Here is a 21,032-nt window from a genome sequence, read left to right on the forward strand (position 1 = left end):
TAGAGATGAGGATGACCTGCGCTTTGGGAGTTGGAACAGAGGGACTGCCCGCTTTTGGACATACTCGTGAGGTGATGACACCCAGGGCGGGCATCAGGTACGGACTTGGGCAGAGGGTGATGAAGCCCCTGAGACTGGGGAAGGTGGCACATAGAGCAATGGGCCTGGGCAAGATGGTCCAAGGTGGGGAAGGCAAACACGGACAAGGACAGGGGAAGGATGGATGACACAGGGAGCTGGAGCCGAGAGGTGGAGGAGCTGGTCTGGTGTCACAGAAGCGATAGGAGGCTGTCCTAGAAGGGAATGTCCTTGGGATAAGGCATGTGACTCAGGGAACATCTGAGGGACTGTGGGGATGGATGCTGGCTGGGAGGGGTGACGCAGGCGGCAGGCACCAGTGCAGCTGAAGAACGAGAATAAAGAACAATGTAAACATGCAGGGCCAAGAAATCTCAGGGTAGATGGACGACATACCTGGGCAGGGAGCTGGGGATTAAAGATGGAGAGGTGTGTTCCATAGTTGCTAATTGGGAAGGTGCTGCAGCATAGGGGGCAGAGACACACAGCAGGACAGCTGAGGGTGCCAGATGGGAGGGGAAGGGGGCTGCTCTTAGGGTGGTCCCTCCATCATTTCCATGTCCAGTGAGGGGAGGTGATGGCACTCCTAAAACGAGATTCTTGGTGAGGTAGGAGGGGAGGGGATGAGGATTCACTTAGGATGCCAGGGAGACCCTACACTGTAGGCAGACGAAATTAGGTCCCCAGTGGTGTGGTTTCCTCCTACAAGGTGCAGGCTGGGAAAAGGCAGGGAACTGGTCCACCCAGAGCTGGGGTTCTGATTCCGAGTCTTGGGCCAGGGGATGAACAGTTCAGACAAGCACCTCACTCAGCTGTCACCATCTTCATCACATTTAATCCTCACAACACCCCTGTGAGGTAGGTATTGCCCCACCTTACAGATAAGTAAACTGAGGCTCACACATGCCCAGAGGCACAGTCAACAAGAGGTCTGCAATTCCAGTGTCAGGGTCCCCCTCACCCCAGACATGTGCCCAGGATGGCCAGAATTCTCCCACAGAAGCAGAAAGATGGCCCCCACAGGGAGGTCGTCACACACACAAGCACCAAGATAAGCCACTGAGTCAGCATGTCCCTGCAGTTCTGGTGAAAGAGCATTTGGGGGACATTCCTCGCCAGGAAGTTCTCCCTGACATGAGAGGAAACAGGAACTATGCCAGTAGATGAGTGTGTTGGTGATCCAGCCACCTGTGAGGTCAGGGTCAGCTTTCAGGAGCTCTCAGACGGGCTGGCTGCTGGCCCCATGGAGTGTCTGTGGCTCATTGCTCCTGGGGTCCCAGAGCAGATCCAGGCTTACCCAACCCAGCAGACAGGGACAGATCCTTTTAATCTTGCTCTTTCAAACCTTGGTCACCTCAGATGTTAAATATGATGTATAATTTTTTCTGGCTAACTTCTCTGGGAAAATTCTTTTTGCATAGAATGTCAGGATAGCATTGAGGAGCCTGAATCAGATTTTCTATTTTCAGCTGAACCTAAATAATATTTAAAATTTTACCATCCTTCAATTTAATACCTTCTATTTTTAATTTTAGTTTTCATTTTAGAAGAATGAGAACAAAGACAGGAAAAGAAATAGCCCAGAATTCAGTGCAAAGAGAGGTTTATGGGGACACAAATTATTCTGGGAGGGGATAAAGATTCTCAAATGAGCAGAGAATACAGGCCTATGACCAGGACATCCCAGTGCTGGCCTGCAAAGTCAGGGCCCCTACTTGGTGGCCATGTGGAGCCGACAATGGTCGGAGCTGGGCTCCCTCTCCACAGGACCCGCCACCCAGTGAGGAAGGAAGCAGATGTCCTCAGGGACAGTGGTGTGCTCATAGTTGTCAGCTCCCCTTGGACCCAGAACCAGTTAGATGCAGGGAGGGATGAGCAGAACCCGGCTCCCTGGGTTCCCCTGTCCTCAACTGTGCACCCTGGGGGCTCCTGGGGTGGGGCTCAGGTCAGGACATAGGCTGAAGCTTCCTGGAGAGAGCAGGATGGGACACAGGAGGAAACATGATAAACTGGCTTCACACAGTGTGGCATGATTGCCTCGAGGGTAAACTTTCCAGCAACAGGGATCTGAGTTTTGGTTTTGATTCAGATATTCTGCCGGCTCGCGTGGGTCCCGGGGAAAGGAGTTAGTGCCTGTTCTCGCGACAGGAGAGTCTGCTGCAGGGTCTGCACGGGGAGACACCGCTCTCCAGCGCCCCCATGCGGCCAGCGCAGCAGACCTCCGGCCTCGGTAAACTTTCACTGTGGCAAATGCCCTGACACTCACAGCTTCAGGAAGTTCAAGTTCATGTCTTCCTCCTCCTCACTGTGGGCAGAAAGGTGTTTCTTCTTTACCTGTCGCCAGGGAAAGCTGCTCTCCGGGGGGCTCAGGGGCCGGCAATGTAAACATGACTTCCTGGCACGATGGTGGCAAGGCTGTGTGCTTGAGTGGCTGCCTGGGGACAGCACTGAGGTAGATCGGGGAGGGCCCCCCAAGCCGCCGTCCACGGAGTTTGTGGGACTTGAGCTACTGACGGAGGAGTACCCTGAGGTCATAATGTCCTTGCCCGGCTCCCTCCTGCCACAGAGAGGGGGCATGGGCCCTGGCGATGGAGGCATCTGGGTGTCTGCTGCAGAGGCATGTGAATCCTGGTGTCCTTCATCCTCATCGCTCGATTCCTGGCAGCAGTGCTGTTCTGGGTTCAAGTAGACCACAGTGACATCAAAGATGCCACTGGGAGCCGTCACTGTGGGTGACATCAGGGGAGGTCAGGCCACAGCCGGTGCGTTGGGGCAACACCCACAGTCAGGACCTAGGGAGGTCCAGCGTGCAGCTCTCAGCCTGGACAGTCCCCTATACACTCTCCTTTGGGTATGAAATTGCGGGTGAAGTGCCTCCTTCAGCTTGGGGTAGCACCCAATGGGACTTGGGGACAGTAGGAAATGAAAAACTGGCCACCTAATAATTTACCTAATCCCTTGAGTTGGACACAAAACAAGCAAACTGGGTTTCCTGCATCATCAGTGCCCGAGAACACGGGGACAGAGCCCCCAGCAGCCTGCCCTGGAGAGCGTGTGTGCACGGGTGGTGGGGGCACATCTCACAATATTCCAGAGATCTCATTGGGACCTCTAGGGGAGATCCTTCCATCAACACGGGCTAGGCTGGGGTGGACACAGGTTCAGCCTACCTCTTCCCTCCCAGTGGGTGGTGTGCTGGGGCTGGGGCTCTGTGGGGGCTCCCTGTCCCTGTGAGAGCTCACCATCGCCCTCCTTCTCTCCCTCGCTCTCCTGGTCACCCTCGTAGCCCGAGCAGCAGTCCAGGCTCCAGTCCAGGAAGCTGCCCAGCAGTGTCTCCTCCTGGCTGGATAGCTCGGCGGTGGGCGTGGTAACGAAGCTGCCCCTGTCCTCCTGCAGGCTATTCTCCCGCTTCCTGCGAGGTAGGGGAGCCGGGACCCGGTCACAGGCAGCAGTGTTGAGGGGCCCGGCCAGGTCCATGGCACCCACCTGCCCTGCCTGTGTGCTCAACTGGGTACACAGCCACCCCGCCTGCTTGGGACCCTCCAGCAGTGATGGACAGAGCAGCAGGGTGGTGAGGGCCCTGCTCATCTGCACTTTGTGGGACTTAGGTGGGTGAGGAGGCAAGGGGGGCTATTCCAGGCAGTATAGCCAGGACATTGAGACAGGAGAGATGTGGTAAAGGGATAGGTGCTGCAGATGAGAGTGGAGACCAGAGAGGCAGGGGAGGCACCAAGGACACTGGTCGTGTCACAGCTGAAGTGGCAGGAGTCCAGCAACACTGCGGCCCAGGATGGGCGAGTGGCAGGGCCAGCCTGAGCTGGGCTCAACCCATTGCCTGAGACCATCTTCCCTCAAAGGTAGCTGGGATAGAGCACGAGGCTCGAGAGCGTGCAGAGAACAGGGGTGGGGAGACTAGCCCAGTGGCGCAAGGCCTGGCTCCAACCCCAGCCTCATTCGTGGCATCTGCTGTTCTCCCCTACGCCTTAGGAGGCCCCTGTGTAAAAGGGCACAGAGCTCCTTTGACAGCTGCAGGGGTCACCACATGCAGCAGCATCAGACTCGGGCTTACGAACCGCTTGGTTCTCCTCCCAGGAGAGCTGAGGAAGGTGTGGATGTCCCCTGCGCTGAGGAAGGATGTGGGCTCTGGGCTCTCCTGCTTCACGCCTAGAGCTGCACAGAGCTGGCTGTAGCTCAGCACCTGAGGGGAAGCCAGGGTCAGGGGGAGGGGCGAGGCTGCGACCCCACCCCAGCACCCACCAGGCGCCCAGGGGCAGGGCAGGAGGGCGGCACCTCTTCCTGGCTGATCTCTTGATAGCGCTTGTCCTCAAATCGCTGCTTCACAGCAGTCAGAGAGACCTGCCGGTAGTCCTTGGGGGCATCGTCGTGGAAGCTGCAACAGAGGGGCGCGTCAGGGAAAGCAAGGCCGGGGTTCCGGGGCGGGTGAGGCTGCTCACCCAGCCCACCCAGGAGACTTGTTTTTGGCCTCCACTTGCAAGTGAGGGACAACACACTGTCAGAACAGCCCAGCGACGGATGGCCAAACAGGGCGGTGCTGTGCAAGTCTGGTGGGTCCCTGGTTACAGGCAGAGTCACCCACGACCCCGCCATTCCACTCCCAGGGGGTGTCCCCGAGAAGTGCAAATGCTCATCCACACAGAGGCTGTTCACATGTGTTCTCAGCAGTGCTATTCACAACAGCCGAAAGCTGAGTGTCCACCTGTGGCCATCTGTGCACAAATGAACTAGATGTGGTCTGCCCCCACGGTGGGATGTTATCAGGGTGGAGACATTGAAGGTGACAGGCTGGTCACAAAGGCCACGCAGGGTGTGGTTCCATGGCCATGAAATGTACAGAACAGGCAAATCCCCAGAAAGTAGCTAAGTGTTTGCCAGGGGCTGGAGGGGAGGGGACGTTTGGGGTGACAGGCCACCCCCTGCCCCCCACATGTCTGAGCACTGTGAAGGGTTTCTCTTGAGGCTGGTGAAAACACCCTAAAGTGGGTTGTGGTGATGGTCACAACAGGGAATATAACTCGGGGCATCTGAGGATGGGCAGACTGCTGGAGGCGGCTCAGCCCAGCCTGGCGGAGGGAGGAGGGGGTCGCAGTAGTGCAGGGGCAAGGCTGCAAGCTGGGCTGAGCAGCCAGAGGGAAAGAGCTGCAGCGCAAAGCAGAAGTGGAGGTACGTGCCTGGGGCCCAGGTGTGCCAGCTCAAGCTAGACAATGCATCCTAGGCTGAAATCATCACTGGTCAGGGAGACAGTCTCTTTTTTTCTAGTCCATTCTGTTGCCTGAGGAATTAGGTTTGGGTGGGCAACAGCGGGTGGAACAAACAACATGGGCTTAGCATTTTTAAACATCAACCCTGAGCTCAGCTTGCTGTGGGGGCTGTGTAAGGACAGCCTCATGAGCGTCCCCCGTGGTCCTTGGGGACAGCCCGTGTGGCAGAGGCTGGGCAGGGGGCTCGTTTCCTTTTACAGACTTACCACTTTTGATGAAGGCTCAAGACACAGGGTATGAGGTCTTCACAGGAGAACCCAGTGAGGTCCCACAGGCGAGTGGTCCAGGGCTGTGCTGGGGAGGAAAGCAGAAATGACGGCCCACTGATGGCCCACGGCCCTGAGGGCTCAGCAGTGGTTTCCTGGAGCTCAGGCTGCCAAGACGCCATGTATAACGGTACAAGTACTTGCAGCAAATGGTGTGGGAAGCACTTGGCTAGACCCTTCTCTGGCCTCACCCCAGACAACAGCTTCTAGATTGTCCTGATGTTTCCTTCTCCAGGAGAGATGGCCACCCCCTGCCCCCGCATGTCTGAGCACTGTCTCCTGACTCCCAGAATCCCCTGGGCCCTGGCCCAGGCTGTGCTCTCAGTGGCAGGCCACAAGGACTGGCTCCTTACTTTGCCCGTGTGTCAGCCTTGCCAGCAGTAGGGCGGCGGCAGCTAGGTGTGCTGGGGCATAGGCGGCCAGGCTGGTGTGCAGCAGGGAGAGCTCGCAAAGGAAGCTGCACAGGTGCTGGGTTCTTGGTGCCATGGGGGCCAGCGTCAGCAGGACATCTTTGTAATCGACCACAGTGGGGACCTAGATGGAACAGGGAGGCCAACATGGGGTCTTGGCACATGGAGGGCTCATATGCCCACTCAGTGCAGAGGCTGGTTCTCAGCCAGCAGGTATGGGCTCTGGCCCAGTGATGCCCACAGTGGACACTAGGGCGTGAGGTGACACGCCCTGTGGCCTCATGGCCTCTGGGTCCAGGAGGACATTCCAGAGGAGGGCAGTTCAATGCTGAGCAGATGCCCTCAGCTTCTCCTGACACCTCCTGTAACCTCAACTTTGATTTAAAGGGAAAGCAAACAGCCACTTACTCGTATCCTCCCTTCCAGGGCCGAGATGATTTCTCCCATCATCCTCACCAAGTCCTCATACTTGTACGTGTTGTCCGTGAGCCACACAGCTTCTCGGATCGTCAGGATCTCTTTGCTGATGAACCTGGACTTTCAAGAAAGGGTCTGAGTGCTGAGCCGGCCTCCCTTGGTGGGAGCGGCCACTTGAGCTTCAGTGACAGGGTAGGGGGCTCAAAGAACAGATGTGTGCCTGCTGCCACTGAGGGAAACAGAAAAGGTCATCTGACCATTACAGGGGCAGGGGAGGAAGAGGGACTGGTGCCCTGGGCCAGTGGAAGAGACAATGGCTGGCTGGCAGGCATGCAGGCAGCTCTGCAGAGGCTCCAGCGCACAGCGTGATGGGTCAGTCCCCATGCCCGGAGGGGTGAGGACTTGCCCTGCCTTGTGCCAGCCTCTGTGGAGCAAGTGCAAACAGCCTAAACCCAGAAGGCAGGTGAGCCAGCAGCACCAGAGCTGGAGGCGTTTGAAGGCCACACAGCTCGGGGTCTGGCAGAACAAATCTCAACTGTCCCTTGGGCAGGTGGTCATCCTGTGCTCTTCTCTCCACCAGTGCAAACTATCAGGGAACATGCTGGTCCAGTGGGTGGACTGGGGCCAAGCCTGCAGCCCCTGTCCTAGGAACTCCATGGCTCCCACGTTGGCTGACGGCTTGACCAAGAGAGAAGATGGGAGGTGCAGGGACCACAGGCGCCAAAAAGGGGAGGCGAGTGGGGCAGCCAAGAGCCTGTGCTTGTGGCTCTCAAGTGGGACGGTGTCAGGTACAGCTCTGAGAGCAGCGATGGGGGCATCTCAGCCTCAAAAATGTTTTTATCTCACTGCCTGCCTGTGGTCCACTCATTCGGCCTCTGATTGCAAAGATATGATCATGGTGTTTAGATGCAGGGAGGCATCTCAATGTGCTCAGCCCTCTCTGGTGAGAAAACCTGGAACGTGTTCCCAAGAGCACATCTGAGAGGGGCCTGGACTGTCTGTGGCCCTGAGCCACACCCCCTCCGCCTGTGGTCCTACGACCTGCCTCGCGGCCACCCAGAGACCACAAGACCCACACCAGCTCCCTGCAGGGCCACATGCACACGCTTGCTGCAAAGGTGGGCATGGTAGCCTTGGGGTTCTGGGGGTGGCAGAGAGTAAGACAAGAGTTGGGGCTCCTCCGTGACCTCACAGATCAGAAAAACAATCCCAGCGGCATTAGCCCGGACCCCTGCCTCTGGGTTGCTGTGCAAAAGAGGGGTCGGTCTTCGTTCACACCACTGTGCAGGATGAGCCGGTCCCTCACCCCCACGCCTCACAGGCAGACATGGGCAGTCACTACGCAAAGCACTGTCCGGGGAAACAGCAGGCCATGCAGAGACATCTGCTTTAGGGTGGCAGCTGACTTGACCCTCCCTTGCTGCCATGTCACCCCAGGGGCCAGGGGAAGAGGGGCCCAGCCTGAGCCTCTTGAGCAGGGCCACATTCTGGGTCCTGAGACCACATGCAGGGACAGACAGCCCCCCACACTTTGCGGGTCAGCTTTGCCATCCCCACATAGGAGGACCACTCAGCCTGGCTGCTCCCTGAAATGGAAACCCCTGTCTACTGAACGGGCACTGAAGGCCACGTCACTGAGGTGTCAGCATGCCAAGCACTGTTCTCACCGGGTGCAGATGACCATGCAGGCGATGCCCAGCAGCTGGAGCCTGTACCGGGGCACCGGCCTTCTCCGCAGATATCGGTCCACGCACTCCACAGTCAGGTGAAGGCACAGGCTCGTGAAGTCCTTCATGGTGGCGACTTCCACCAGCCAGTCGATCAGAATGTACCTGCGGGAAGAGCATCCCCATGAAAACCAGGGCAGGCCCTCCACAGTGCTGTCTCCCATTCCCACCTGGCCCATCCATCCCGAGGGATGGATCTCGTAATGTGCGGCAGCGCTGGTCCAGCTAGGCACCCATCCAAGGCTCCAGTGCCATGTGTGGGGGTTGGGGAGGCCCCATGTCTCCCGACTTTATTCCCAGGAGGCAGGTGGGCTTGGGCATCTGTGTGGGATGGCAGAGGGGAGGCAGGAGTGGACCGGACGGCAGAGGGCCGAGAGGAGACAAGCCTCCAATTTCAGCCGGGAGGAGTGGGGCGAGGCCGCAGGAGCACCAGGCGTCTGAGGCTCCCACCAGCCACAGTGGGAGACAGGAGGGGACACAGGAGAGCTGCCCTCTGCACAAAGACCAGTAAGGCCAGCCATTTGCCTCACAGAAGCTCAGCACTTGGAATGGTTAAATCTGCAGCTGACGCAGCGTTACGTGTCAGCCATACCTCAATAAAAGAAAAGAAGGCAAAAGTTGGGTATTGCCTGGCACTGAAGAAAATGGAAAGATGCTCAAGGGTCGAAATATTAATTTTTCAATACAATTATTTCAGTTCTTAAAAAGCAAAAAAAAAAAAAATGTTTAATGAATGTTAACCCCCCCAGACAGAAATATAATCAAGTCTGAAAAGAGGAGAGGCAGACAGAAGGCACTACCAGCTGACTCCTGACAGGGCCTGGAGAGGCGGGCGGGGGCCAGACCCAAAAGCCCGGCAACTTCCCTGCAGTAGCCAAGGACGTGGCGTCCCTAGCCTGAGGGGGGGCAGCCGGCCTCCCAGGGGAAGGCATGGTCACTTGTAACGAGTGATTACGATCACTCACTACGGGCCTGACATCACCAACCCGAGGGGCATGGAAATATCCTGCAGCTTAAAAAGTTACTTCCCATTTACTCTCTAATGCACCCCGTGATGGGTACAAGTGCCATCTCCAAACCTTGGAGGAAATGCACCTGCAGAAGCGGCAGCTACCCAGAGGGCCAGGCTCCCTGTTCCTGGCTGGTTGGCCGGCCACAGGGCTTCACACACCACACGGATGCTTGTGATGGTGGGTAGTAAAGAAAAGGTGGTTTTTTGGCTTCAGGAATCGAGATCATAAATCCCATCATTTTTGAAAGACATTAAAAATGGTTTAACTAAGGTTCAAATAAAAAAGAAAACTTGAGAGAATTCACTTATGTGGGGTATTTCCTATTCAAAGCCCTAGGTAATGCAGACTCCACAGGTTCGAGAAAACACACAAAGACACACATGAATGGGGTGATTCGGTGGCCGTGAATGACACAGGGCGCCCCGTGACAGTGGATCCCTTTGCCCTGGAGGCCGGCTGTGGCCAGGCCTCAGGCGGGCAGCTGTGGCGTAGAGCACCCACCTCATGGTGTCGTTGAGGCCTCTCTGCACGGAGAAGGCCTGCTGCTTGCCCACGGCACGGGAGGCCTGGAAGAGCTGGCTCACTATCTCGCTGGAGACTCTGGCTTCCAGTCCAAGCTGGTGTCCATTCGCGCAGGCTTTGGCTAAAGACAGCTGAGGAGGGAAAGTGCGCAGTGAGTGTGTGGCAGCAGGCTTCTGAGGCGGAAGTCCTGGTACACACGTTCCCTCTACTGACACCTTCAAAGCCTCCTGGAGCCAGCATGGCCAAGATTTTAATTATTCTCTTTGAAATAAGCACTGTACCATGTGACACATTTTTAAAGGGACAAAAGGTTTATAATGGAATGTCAGCTGCCTTCCCACCCTTGCACAGCTCCTCAGCCAATTCCCATCTTTTGTCAATGTTTTCCTTAAAAAATTAATTTTGTTTCTGCTCAACCCTGCTATTGTGAAAGCTAGATGCTTCACGGGGAGGCCAAATAACAAAAGGGGCACAAGCTTGCTGGGGGTGCAAATGACCTGGCTTTGGCACCTGGGTCTGTGTGCCCACAGGCTCTCTGGGGAATTCCCTGAGCCCGTCCACCTTTCTGTGAGAGGGTGTAGGGGCGCCTGCTTTGGCAGATGGGTGTGAGTGCTTGGCCCCATCAGCACCCATAAAGCTCTCGGAAGCTTACTCTCAACCACTTCTAGGTATTTCCTTCCAGGTTTTTTCTACGTTTGTAACAGTGCATAAATACATAAAAAACAGTGCATTTGTGATTACGGCACACATGCACACATCTTCTTTGCCCACTTAACAATAACATGGCTCGTTCTGACATGAACATCTGTGAGCAAGCCTCACCTGTTCTCGTGAGGGGGGTTCTGATCTGCTGTGTTATCTGGGGAACGTTCTGTTCACGTGGTTCATCCACAGGAGCAGCTGCCCTGTCTTTTGCTAACCGGGCCCAAGTGCCTTCTGAAAGGCCTATACCACCTTTCACACCCACTAATAGGAATGCTATTGTATCACATCTTTGCTGCAAAAACTATCATCATTAAAAATGTGTATTTTCAAAAATAATTAGCTCTCCACCCACCCACACACACACACACAGTATATTCAACTTGCTGATGTGATCAGCCACAATATTGTTTAAATGTACACCCTCTGGACCAGCAGAGGGGTCAAATGCTGCTCTGTGTTCTGACCAGTCACATCTATTTCCTCTTTTCTGAGTGTACTGAAACCCTCTGAACTTTTATCCAAGCCTTACATTCTTATTGATTAGTTTGAGCTTCAAACATTGTTCATTACTGTATTTCTTGTAAATGTGCTGTCTTGGACTTAAGCACCAGGTTCTGTGACATGCCAGGTCGGGCATTCTTCTGTTCTGTGATCTTTTGCCTAGCTTACAAGGGTGGATGACTCAACCACCTGCTTGGCGGGGTGACAAGAGCCAGGTTCTACCCACTTAGCAAAGGGCAGCTTTCTTTGATTTGCCCACAAGCCAGGACATTTTTACAGTTGCAAGAAGAACACCAAGTCCCTGATGCCCTGGCTCTGATTCGGGTGGGTCATGAGAATAGGCCAGCACCCCACGTGCCCACCTGCTCTAAGGAGACCTGAGTTCTGCTGCCGAGATGCTTTATTTACCTCCAGGACAACTTTAGGGAGCAGTATGGGCTTTTATAGCAGATGTAGTCCACGGGCTGGGTGGCAGCTCAGGGGCAAAGGCCATGAGGAGATGTGATGGGTGGAGACGAGCAGATGTGGGAAGCGCTTCCAGGCCCTCCTCCTGCACACCCAAGAGCTAAACTCCTTTAAGGCCCAGCCCAACCCTGGGCCAGTCCTGCTGCCTCCTGAGTGGGGGCCTTGCCCCCATGTCCCAACAAGAGGCAGCATAAGGAGCCCAGGCAGCTCCCGCCTCACCTGCGCTTCCCAGCAGCCTTTGGCTGCGTAGTCCCTGAGTCTCCGGAAGCTGTGGAGGCATCGCCCAGGATCTGACATCTGTGAGTGGGAGAAAGTCAACATGCTTTACATGGTTGTGTCTCTTGAGAATCTCAGAACCGACCCATGAGGTTCTTAAATGTTCTTCCCAGCTCTCCCAGAGGGTCTCTGGCTGCACTTTCTTTGAAGCCCTTTATGCCCCAAATGCTGGGGGTCATTCTGGGGCAGTGCTGAGGGCAGCCTGGGGGTCCTGGAGCTGTGCAAGGTCCTCCCTCCCCATGCTGACAGAAGCTCCAGGGCCCATTTGGAGATCATGCCCTGGCCACATAATTCCTTCTCTCGCCAGACCGAGTCCACTCACATCTGTCTTTCTGTCACTTTCCCAGAGGAGGTACGAGCTCGACAAACATCCCTGATTAGCAGACTCTTCAAACAGGTCACGGGCCTGCTTCCTCTTCTCCACATCCTGGAATAAGTGAAGCAGAGTCTTCTTTCTCTCCTCTCTTTCTGCCACACCCTTCTCACCTTCAGCAACTCTCCGAGCCTCCAGGTCATCACACAGGCTGCTCTCATCTTTAATGAGTTAACTAAGTCACACTAGAAGTGACTTCTATGAAGACACAATTTGACAACCGAGTCAGCCTGAACCCCTGAGCTCTGCCTTCACAGGCCCTGCTCTCCACTGGACAAGCTTTGTGTCCCCTGGTGTGTCCTCTACACTGAGCACCCCGGCCAGTCAAGCTGGAGGCTCTCAGGGCTCCACCACCTCCTTGCTCACACTCAGCTCCCTCCCTGCTGTCAGTGCATCTGCCACCAGAAGCCACCACTTCCCTGAGTCTGCTGCAGAGGGACTCTTCACAAAGCTCAGTAAAGATCCTCAAGCACAGTGAGGTCTGCTAACAGCGGAGTCGCAAAACAAACAAGCTCCTAGTCTGCAGCATTTGGTGCTCTGCCCAGCTCTGCACTGCCTCTCGTGGGCAGGCCTTGCTGTAGCTCCAGACCCCAAATGCCTCGTCTGCCACTCTGCACTTACTTCCTGGTCCTTGGTGTTCGCGCTGCCGGGAAGGAGAGCAGCACAGGAACTTGGGAGCCGCCGTGCTCTGTGCTGTGCTTACACAGGCCACGGACAGGTCAAACAAGGCAGAGTCCAAGAGAGATGGACATCTCGACTCACCTCGAAGAGACTCAGCACTCTCCCCAAGCAGTGCAGTATGGATGCTCTGTGAGTCTGGAAAAGGAGAAAGAGGTGTGACCAGCAGCAGAGAGAGCCTCCCGTGGGCTGCCCTCCTGTCTGTGCAACCTTCAAGCAGAGCATCATTCCCGTGGCGGGCTCCCGCGCTTCTGCGCATTCTGCTTCTGGGGCCTCAGTCCTGTGCTTCCAGGTGTCAACATCTGTGGTCCACCCCAATATGATTCCCATGCAGGGTCATCTCCAGACACTCCCATGTCCACAGTCTGGATTTCCTGCACCTCCCCTGCCTACTGCCCACAGTTCCTTAACTTTACATGGTCTGCAATAACTTTACATGGTCTGCAATGTCTCCCCTCAAGGTTTTCTTGCCTCCCAAGACTATGGGGCTTGGACCACCCAGCACAGACTGTCCCATGCACCCAGGACTCACTTTCTGCAGCTGGCACTCTGCCCTGAGGCTCTCATGAACCACGGCCTTGCAGCAGCTCCCGGACACTGACCACGGTGGGCGGATGAAGAGCCAGATGAAGGGCACGGCACCCACATTCAGCCGCTCAGCAAGGCTAAAGAAGCGAGAGGCCTTCAGGCCATTCACTTCTGCCCGGGCCTCATCAGACACAGACACTGTGGAGAACAACAGCATGTGAGCTGGGGTGTCTCTGGAAAGTTCTCATGTTTTTTGAAAGCCCAAAACCTTAAGCCTACAGCAGAGACATGTTGCTGGTGCCCCAAGAGGAGGTCCCTTTTCCTACCCTACTTAGTGAATCACAGGCCCCTGCATGGGTCCACCTGGCAGCCTGGATTCTGCAGGTTGGGAAGGGGCTCCCATGAAGGTATCACTACCCACTCTCTGTCCTGTTGGGAACTGCTGCCTGACCACCTGCTAATAATGGGTGTCATGTTTCTCTTTGGGGTAAAGAGAGATTCCAAAATTAGACAGTGGTGATGGCTGCACAACTCCGTGAATATAAAAACAACCATTAGTGTAACGTATACTTTAGAAGGGGGGGTTGTGTGGTGTGTGAACATGTCTGGGAATAGCTGTCTGATGGGAAGTAGGCCAGGACCGCTGCTCTCCTGAGTCTGGAGGCTGGAGTGCTGGGCAAATCCATCACTCACGATAGTCCCGTCAACTGGCCACGTGCAGGCGCTATCTCTTAGCAAGACACCAGATCTTTTGGAATCAGATAAATGACAGATACCCAAGTATGCATTTGGGAGCTGGGACAGGATGGACGACAGGCTGGCTCCAGGAGCTAAGCAGACAGGTGGGAATGAGAGAGCAGGCCATGCAGTCTTTTCAAGGAACACCTACCCCTCGAGGATGAAGGAATTCAGGTACCAAGCCAGCTCTGACCTGCTTACACCTGCCTCCCACTGGAGCCTTGGCTACCTCCTCACTGTCTTCCTGTGGAATCAGGCATGCCTTCAGTGCTGCCCAAGTCCCACGGAGGAACCTTGGCCCCAGAGAGGAGCCAGGATGTATGTGTGCTGCAGTGTCATGTGGGTGGAGGACAGGCAGCCAGGGGAAGCGCTGGCGTTCCTAAGGCATGTCTACTCAGTCATCACTTGCCAATCAAAATTAAAGGATTTGTTCCAACAAGAGCTGACTCTCCCAATCTACAGAATCAAAGTTTGTCAATGGGAACCTCAGAGGGCACCTCTGGGCACAAGTTCCCAAGGAGAGAGGAAAGCAGACTGCCAGCCGCAACAGGCACAGTGACTAACTGCTAACTGGGGAGGGCTCATGCTTATTCTAACACACCAATGCCAAGTACGGAGAGCCCGCCCCGCCCGGTGGACTTACGGCCTTCATTGTAAAGGTAAGCTATGCCGAGCTTCACAGCAGCTTCAAAATTTCCCTTTTCAGCAGCCCTACAACATAAAACATCACATTTTATTTCATAAAGGTTGTGCTCCATCACAGCCCTGGGAGCTAGAGTAAGTATTTTAACAAGAAACATTTCAAGTAATGCAGTCAAATATCAAGTATCCATGATGGGCTATGATATAGACGAACCTAGAACACAGGCTGAGCAAAAGAAGCCAGTCACAGAAGGCCACACATTGTATGATTCCACTTTTATGAAATGTCCAGAACCAGCAAATTATGGAGACAAAAAGCAGATCAGTGGTTGCCTATGGGCTGGGGGATAGCAGGGTTTGAAATAGGGAGTGACTGCTAATGGGTATGGGATTTCATTCTGGGGTAATGACGATGTTCTACAATTAGACAGTGTCTTTGGTTGCACAACTCAGTCTCACGCTTTATATGGGTGAGTTGCATGGTGTGTGGATCACATCTCAGGAGGCCTGCCTGGGCCAACTGGCCCACTTGGAGGTGGGTCTAGTTGCTGGCACACAGGAAGCTCACAGGCTACAGGGCTCATACACCCTATGGCCCTCTCTCTGAGTCCCAACTCCAGCGGGGGGGATGGGATCACCCACTCAGTACAATGCAGTAAAATTTGAATCACATGGTTTTGATTAAAAGAAAAGAGGGCTGAGTAAAGTTTCCACATGCAGGTGACATGCATTTGAATCACTCTGGATACATCCTGGCACAAGTGGAAACACTACTGCAACTAATGCATCAGGCTGTGCTGGTCATGTGGATGACCAATGACTGTCCCGTGTGTGACTCAGTGGGGATACGGCAAAAGGAAAATCATTCTGGGTCAGGCCTTGGGACACAGGGTAGCATACCAGGAGGCCCAAAGATGGGGGGAAAAACAAGCTGCTCTCAGGTGCAGAGATACCTTTCAAAGAGCTTTAGGTTCTTTGGGGAAGGCCACAGTTCCTGGAAGCTGGCACATGCCCACACGCTGGCGTGGTTGTCCACCAGGTACTTCAGGTGGGAGTGCACCTGTAGAACAGAAGCAGGTGGAGTTGGGGGGATTATCAAGGCATCTCCTAGAAGCCCAGCTCCTGGAGCTCCTGAAGACAGGTTATAGACTTGAGGAGGAGCGCCTCCTGTCCCCCTCCCACCAGAACAGTAAAGGCCCCCAGTCTCTGCAGCAAGTAACAGTCTCTTTGAATAGAGCAAAGAGCCTGGAAACAAGTTTCTCTGTGGCTCTAAAGCCGGGGACAGTAGTCCTAGAAGGGGGAATGAGTGCCTAGCTTGAGAAAGGGGACAATGCCTCAGTAAGGGCTGCATCTGCAAGGATCAAGGAAACTGACTACAGGCAGCAGGTAGGACAGAAACCTGTTTTGAGCTCCTCTACTTGGGCCTTGCTAGTGGGAACTCAGCTGGAGCCTGGAGGTTAACGGGGCCTCTTGGAAAAGACTGACTCGTGATGGCCTCTGGGAGGACCTGGAGCCTGTGCCCTGGGCAGATGCAGGAAGTGCTCAGGCAGGCGGCCAGCAGCACAGGTGAGCACTTTAAGCTCTAAAGTTTCCACTGTCTGCTGCCATTGGAAACAGTGCCCGTGGGTATTATGACCGCAATGGAGGAGGCTCTGGGTATCAGAGTAGTTCTTGTTTCCCACTACTCTGCTGTTAGTAACTTAGAGTGAGGCTGCAGGCCCAATATCTGCAAAATAACCCCCAGAGTCCCTTTCAGCGCTGAATGTTACAGGGCGTTTGACCTCAAGAATATACTTTTATTAACACTATCTAATTTCTCAAGGGACATGAATTTCACTGCCATAAAATGGTACTTTCTCTGTTAAAAAAAAAAAAAAGCCAATGCAAGGAGCAGAACCAACCTTAGTGTGCTGCGCTTCAGCGTCACCTCAAGCACCTACTGAGCTATCATCCTTGTCTCCCCTGCCCTCTTTTGCAGCCGGTTTTGTTGCGACAGTTAAGGACTGGAAGCCTTGATGAGATAGCCAAGAACGTCAAGGCTGACACTATTTTCACCAGGCAACTTACAGCTCGTACAGCGAGGATGTCGCCAACAGAAAGCCATTTCAGGATGTGAAAGAGCACATCTTCAGGGAGACTCAAGATGGTCAAGTTTCGGGGTCTTCTTCTGATTCTTCGCTTTGCAGGATAACAGAAACACTTGGCGCACCTACAGTGGAGCACTTGAGAAAAAACATCAGAGTGGTCTGTGTGGTGTGCTGGAAAGGAGTTGTGCTGACATGAAAAGTTACATCTGGAAGTAACTGAACACGTACTGCCCCCTGCCTCACAAAAGGAACCAGCCCTATGTCTAGTCCCAAACAGAAACTAAAAATAAAGGAGCAGGATCACAGGAGTTACAGAAGGCACCGTCATTCATTCAAAGATTCAGCAAGTACTTATGGTGAAAGGCAGGCGATCATGTAACTTGGCTATTGGGGAACTTTCTGATCCGGAGCCCAGATGCCAACGCTCCTGACGGTGGTCCCCGCATTTCACTCTCGGGAAGCCCCTCGGACCCTTGCCCATCTCTTTGCTTCTACTTGCACACATCACTGAAATGCAGTGTCCACCAAGGCTCTGTGGGCTCGAGCCCAAACTGGGAGGGTCGGGGGGACTTGCTGGCCAGGCCACTCTGTGGGTGTCACAGCCGCCCGACCCGCGTCCCCCGACAGAGTTGGGGTCCTTCCAACGTCAATTCCTGTCGCCTTGTGTCACTCCGGGACGCTCCCAAGCAGGAGTCGCTCGGCCAGCGCACCGGATCTCTCCGCGGCGACCCCCGCCCGGCCTCCCCTCAGCAAATGGCGCGCTGCCGGGGCCAGGTGCCCTTCCCGCGCGGACCACCCGGACCTCCATAGAGCCCCAGTCGCGCACGGACCCAGTCCCTCGGCCCGCCGCCGGCTTGCGGCCCTCGCAGCTGTCCGCGCGCAGCGCCGCCGGGCATTTAAACCGCGCGCCCGGCGAGCGGGCGGATGTCGCCGGGCCGCCCGCGCCTCGGGCCTCAGGATCCGCGCCCTTAGGCTGAGCGCCCGCTCGCGCTGCGAACCCCCCGGCGCCCCTGCCCCCGCCGGTGCTCACCGCCGCCGGCCCCCATCACCACCGCCGCCGCCGTCGCCGCCGCCTCCTCCTCCTTCTCCTCAGCTTAAGCCACCCAGTCTCCAGCTCCGTGCGGGCCCGCGCAGGCGCACATCCCGCCCTGCCGCCCGCCGGAGTTTTCAAACGCGCCCGGCGCTCCCATTGGCCCGCCCATGGGGCGAGCGCGCTGCCGCGCTGCCAGGCCCCGCCCACACAACAGCTCCTCGCGCCCTCGATTGGCAGCGCCGGGACGCAAATTCGAACGCCGATCCCTGATTGGTGAATTCCGCGCGGCCGTTCCACCTCCCTGGCTGGGGCGGTGTCCTGGAGGTGCGCAGGGTTGGCCGGCGCGCGAGGACGTTCTTTGGGCGCGTTTGGGCCGGGCGGTTCCGGGCTCCGGCCGGCCGGCCTCGCGAGTGTCGAGGCGGGCCGGCCGCGCCTCGGGTCAGGGTCTCGCGGACAGCACGGCCCCGAGGCTGCCCCGACTTCTGGTCCCTCTTCTTGCCCGTGTTTCGGGCGTGAAGACCCCAGGTTCGGTGGCCCAGCCGCAGATCGAAACGCAAAAGTGTGAGACCTTAGCTTCAAATCTTCACTGACTTAGCGGGCACCTGACCACCTTCTGTGGGACGTGGCTCACCCGGGCTCTCCATCCTATCTCTGGGCAAGGCCTGACCCTCTCTGCCCTGTTGTCCACAGTGTCCTCTCCTCCCTGCCACGTGGCAGCCCTTCCTAAAATAGAGGTGCACACCGGCTTGCTTGACTGGTTGCTGTGGGCCACAGCTGAGCATCCTGTTCATTCATTAAGTGCCCACCCCTCCTGTCTTTGGGGAGCAGCTCACATCCCACTTCTTTCATGAAGACATTCTGCCAAGGAAAGAAATGCATTGTCCTGGGAGGTGGTTTGATGGAGGACTGAGTGGCCTTTTCTGAAGAAGCCAAGGAATCCGGGTCAAGGCTCTCCCCACTCCCCCTGTGGCCTCAGCCGTCATCACCCCTCTGTCCCCATCCCTAATGCTCACTGAACCCTTTCAGGTGCTTGGTCTGCACTGGGCAGCTAGGCACATGCATAGCAGCCAGGGTGCCAAGGCTTCATGGCAGTCAGAAGCAGGATAGTAAATGGATGAACACACAGAGCGGACCTGAGTCTCATGATCCCAAGGAGACAAGGGGCTGGGGCTTTGGAAGTTGGCGGAGGTGGCGGCAGGGGCGATGTGCACAGGAGTGCAGAGAGCCCACCAGGCTCTGGGCCTGCTCCCCAGATGTCCCATGTCCTACACAAAGGGCTGGGAGGAAGCTAAGTTACAGGACTCCTGGCTCTCATCCTTTCTCACACCTGTGCTTCCTTCCATTACTACTGTTTCCCACTTTGTTACCCTGCTGTCCTCCCTAGTAGTTACTTTGTTGCCATTACCCCCAGGGAAGAGGCCTCCCTCTCCCAGGTTAGACTTTGGTAACATTGTAAAGGGACTAATAAACTGGCCTCACCAGCAAGGGAGTCAGGCTCTGTCCCGTGCGGTTCCATAGAGGGCAGAACAGCATCCCTGGTCATTTACCGTCCCTGGGCTGCCTGTCCTCTGTGTTGTTCATATGTTCTTACCACTTTCATTTATTTAGAGATGATGTTTTCTTACTTGTCAGGAGAAGGTGTTCTCTTGGCTAGGCTGTGATCATGCCTTCTCTGGCCCCTACCCACCACCCTGGCAGTAACACCCTTAGGCCCCCAGCGGGGTGAGGAGCCACTCCCAGAGGGTGTAAGAAGGGTCCTGTTCCCGCTGGGCTTGGGGTGGGGGCATGTGTGAGAAAAACTCATTGGAAAAGTTTAGATTGTTTGGATCTCAGGAAAGTTCCTGGCTGGAATAAAATGGCAATTGAAGGTCTGGGAGTGAATGAGAAGGAAATTCAAGGGAGGCAGAGGGCAAAGGGGAGGGTAAGGAAAAGTGAAGGAGGCTGGGAGCTTGAGGAATCCCAGCATTCAGCGAGAAAGGAAGAGGAACCTTCAGAGGACGCAGGGAAGGGCCACGGAGGGACCACAAGAACCAGACCGCACATGAGGCAGGTTTCATCAGAAGGGGGCAGCAGAGGTTGTGAAATGCCACAGAGCACTACCTGGGGAAAAGACCGGAAGCCAGGGGGTGTGGCAGCCAGGGACGTGACCAGGCTGCAACGTTGGGGTGAGGCGGGGCAGGAGGAAGCAGTGTGGCAAAGACACAGCACCTCCCCAGAGCTTGGCTGAGCAGGGATGGAGAGAGCTAGCAGCACAGGCAGGCCAGAGGGCTGCCTAGAGGGGCTGGTGCCAACACTGGAGAGACGCCACGCATGGAGCATGGCTTGGAGAGTCCTCACAGCCCCGTGTCACCGCACTCCCCGGCTCACGGCGCAGCAGTCCCCAGCACAGGGCCTTTGCTCGGTTCTCACACCCAAGGTGCTTCAGAAGCAGCTGTTAACATGGGGTCATTGCAACCCAGATTGCTGGGCCTCACCCCAAATATCTCTGATTCAACAGTTCTGGGACAGGGCCCCAGAATCTGCATATCTAACAAGGTTCCAGATGATGTGGATTCGGCTGGTTAGGAGCCCCACTTTGAGAACCTCTATCTGAGTCGAATCTTGGCTGTAGTACCTTTGACTGTGGAAAGCTGCTGAGTATTTCTCAGTCTCAGTTTACTTATCTGGGAAATGGAAGCAATCATATCCACTTCATGGGTTGATATAGGATCACATGCAGGGTCACCTCTAACATATGCAGGGGCCAGAGCAGAGGAAAAATGGAGCCCCACAAATCCAAATATCAAAATATTGAAAAATTGGCACTTAGGCTAGCAAACTCATGGATCTGTCCTCTCCTCCTACCCTCAGAAGTGTGGTTTCATGGCACCATGGTCATCCCCAGGAGGACTGGGGGAAAGCCCCTTGAAAGGACCTGGCGGATGCTCCTCTGAGGCTGCTTCCACAGCCAGGTCTCAGTGAGGCCACAGGCCTCCACCAGGCCTCTAGGATGAGTGGCTTCAATCTGGCTGGGAGCCCCCTGCCCCTCTGCCCACGAGCTGAGCTCCCTGGGCCGTGGGCTGCCTTGCAACCCTTGCAGCTGGTGGCAGGCTGTGCACACCCGGGCTAACCCAGTACTTGGGACTCTTTGTTATGGCAAGGCAGTCTGAGGGCGGTGGGGAGGGAGGCTGGGAGCAAGGCCTCCAGGAGTGAGGCTGGGAAGGGGGTAGAGAGGGAGGCTGGGAGGAGGGCTGGGGGACAGCCTGGGAGGGAGGCAGCGGGGGAAGCCAGGAGGAGGGAGGCTGAGAGGGTGGA

The 21,032-nt window shown here is 55.8% G+C and overlaps 1 protein-coding gene across 4 annotated transcripts; it reads right to left on the reverse strand.

Moving 5' to 3' along the window:
- Positions 1-899: 899 nt before the first annotated feature.
- Positions 900-18,372, reverse strand: CCNF (cyclin F). Of its 4 annotated transcripts, none has more exons than XM_037004469.2 (17): positions 17,736-18,357; positions 16,686-16,840; positions 15,572-15,678; positions 14,620-14,687; positions 13,243-13,436; positions 12,795-12,848; positions 11,982-12,086; positions 11,603-11,680; positions 9,692-9,843; positions 8,118-8,282; positions 6,442-6,565; positions 5,977-6,157; positions 5,564-5,651; positions 4,369-4,468; positions 4,152-4,276; positions 3,321-3,490; positions 900-2,804 (listed from the first exon to the last, which is right to left on the reverse strand). In XM_037004469.2, the coding sequence occupies exons 1-17, from the start codon at positions 17,749-17,751 to the stop codon at positions 2,341-2,343; spliced, it is 2,346 nt and encodes a 781-aa protein (XP_036860364.2). In that variant the 5' UTR covers positions 17,752-18,357; the 3' UTR covers positions 900-2,340. The 4 variants fall into 4 exon arrangements, with proteins under 4 accessions (XP_036860364.2, XP_036860365.2, XP_073070768.1 ...); XM_037004471.2 differs by having other exon boundaries at positions 2,680-2,870; positions 17,736-18,372; XM_037004470.2 differs by lacking the exon at positions 11,982-12,086 and having other exon boundaries at positions 17,736-18,358.
- Between the last annotated feature and the right edge of the window lie 2,660 nt (positions 18,373-21,032).

Source organism: Manis javanica, chromosome 10 (assembly GCF_040802235.1).
Source record: "Manis javanica isolate MJ-LG chromosome 10, MJ_LKY, whole genome shotgun sequence".
NCBI lineage: Eukaryota > Metazoa > Chordata > Mammalia > Pholidota > Manidae > Manis > Manis javanica.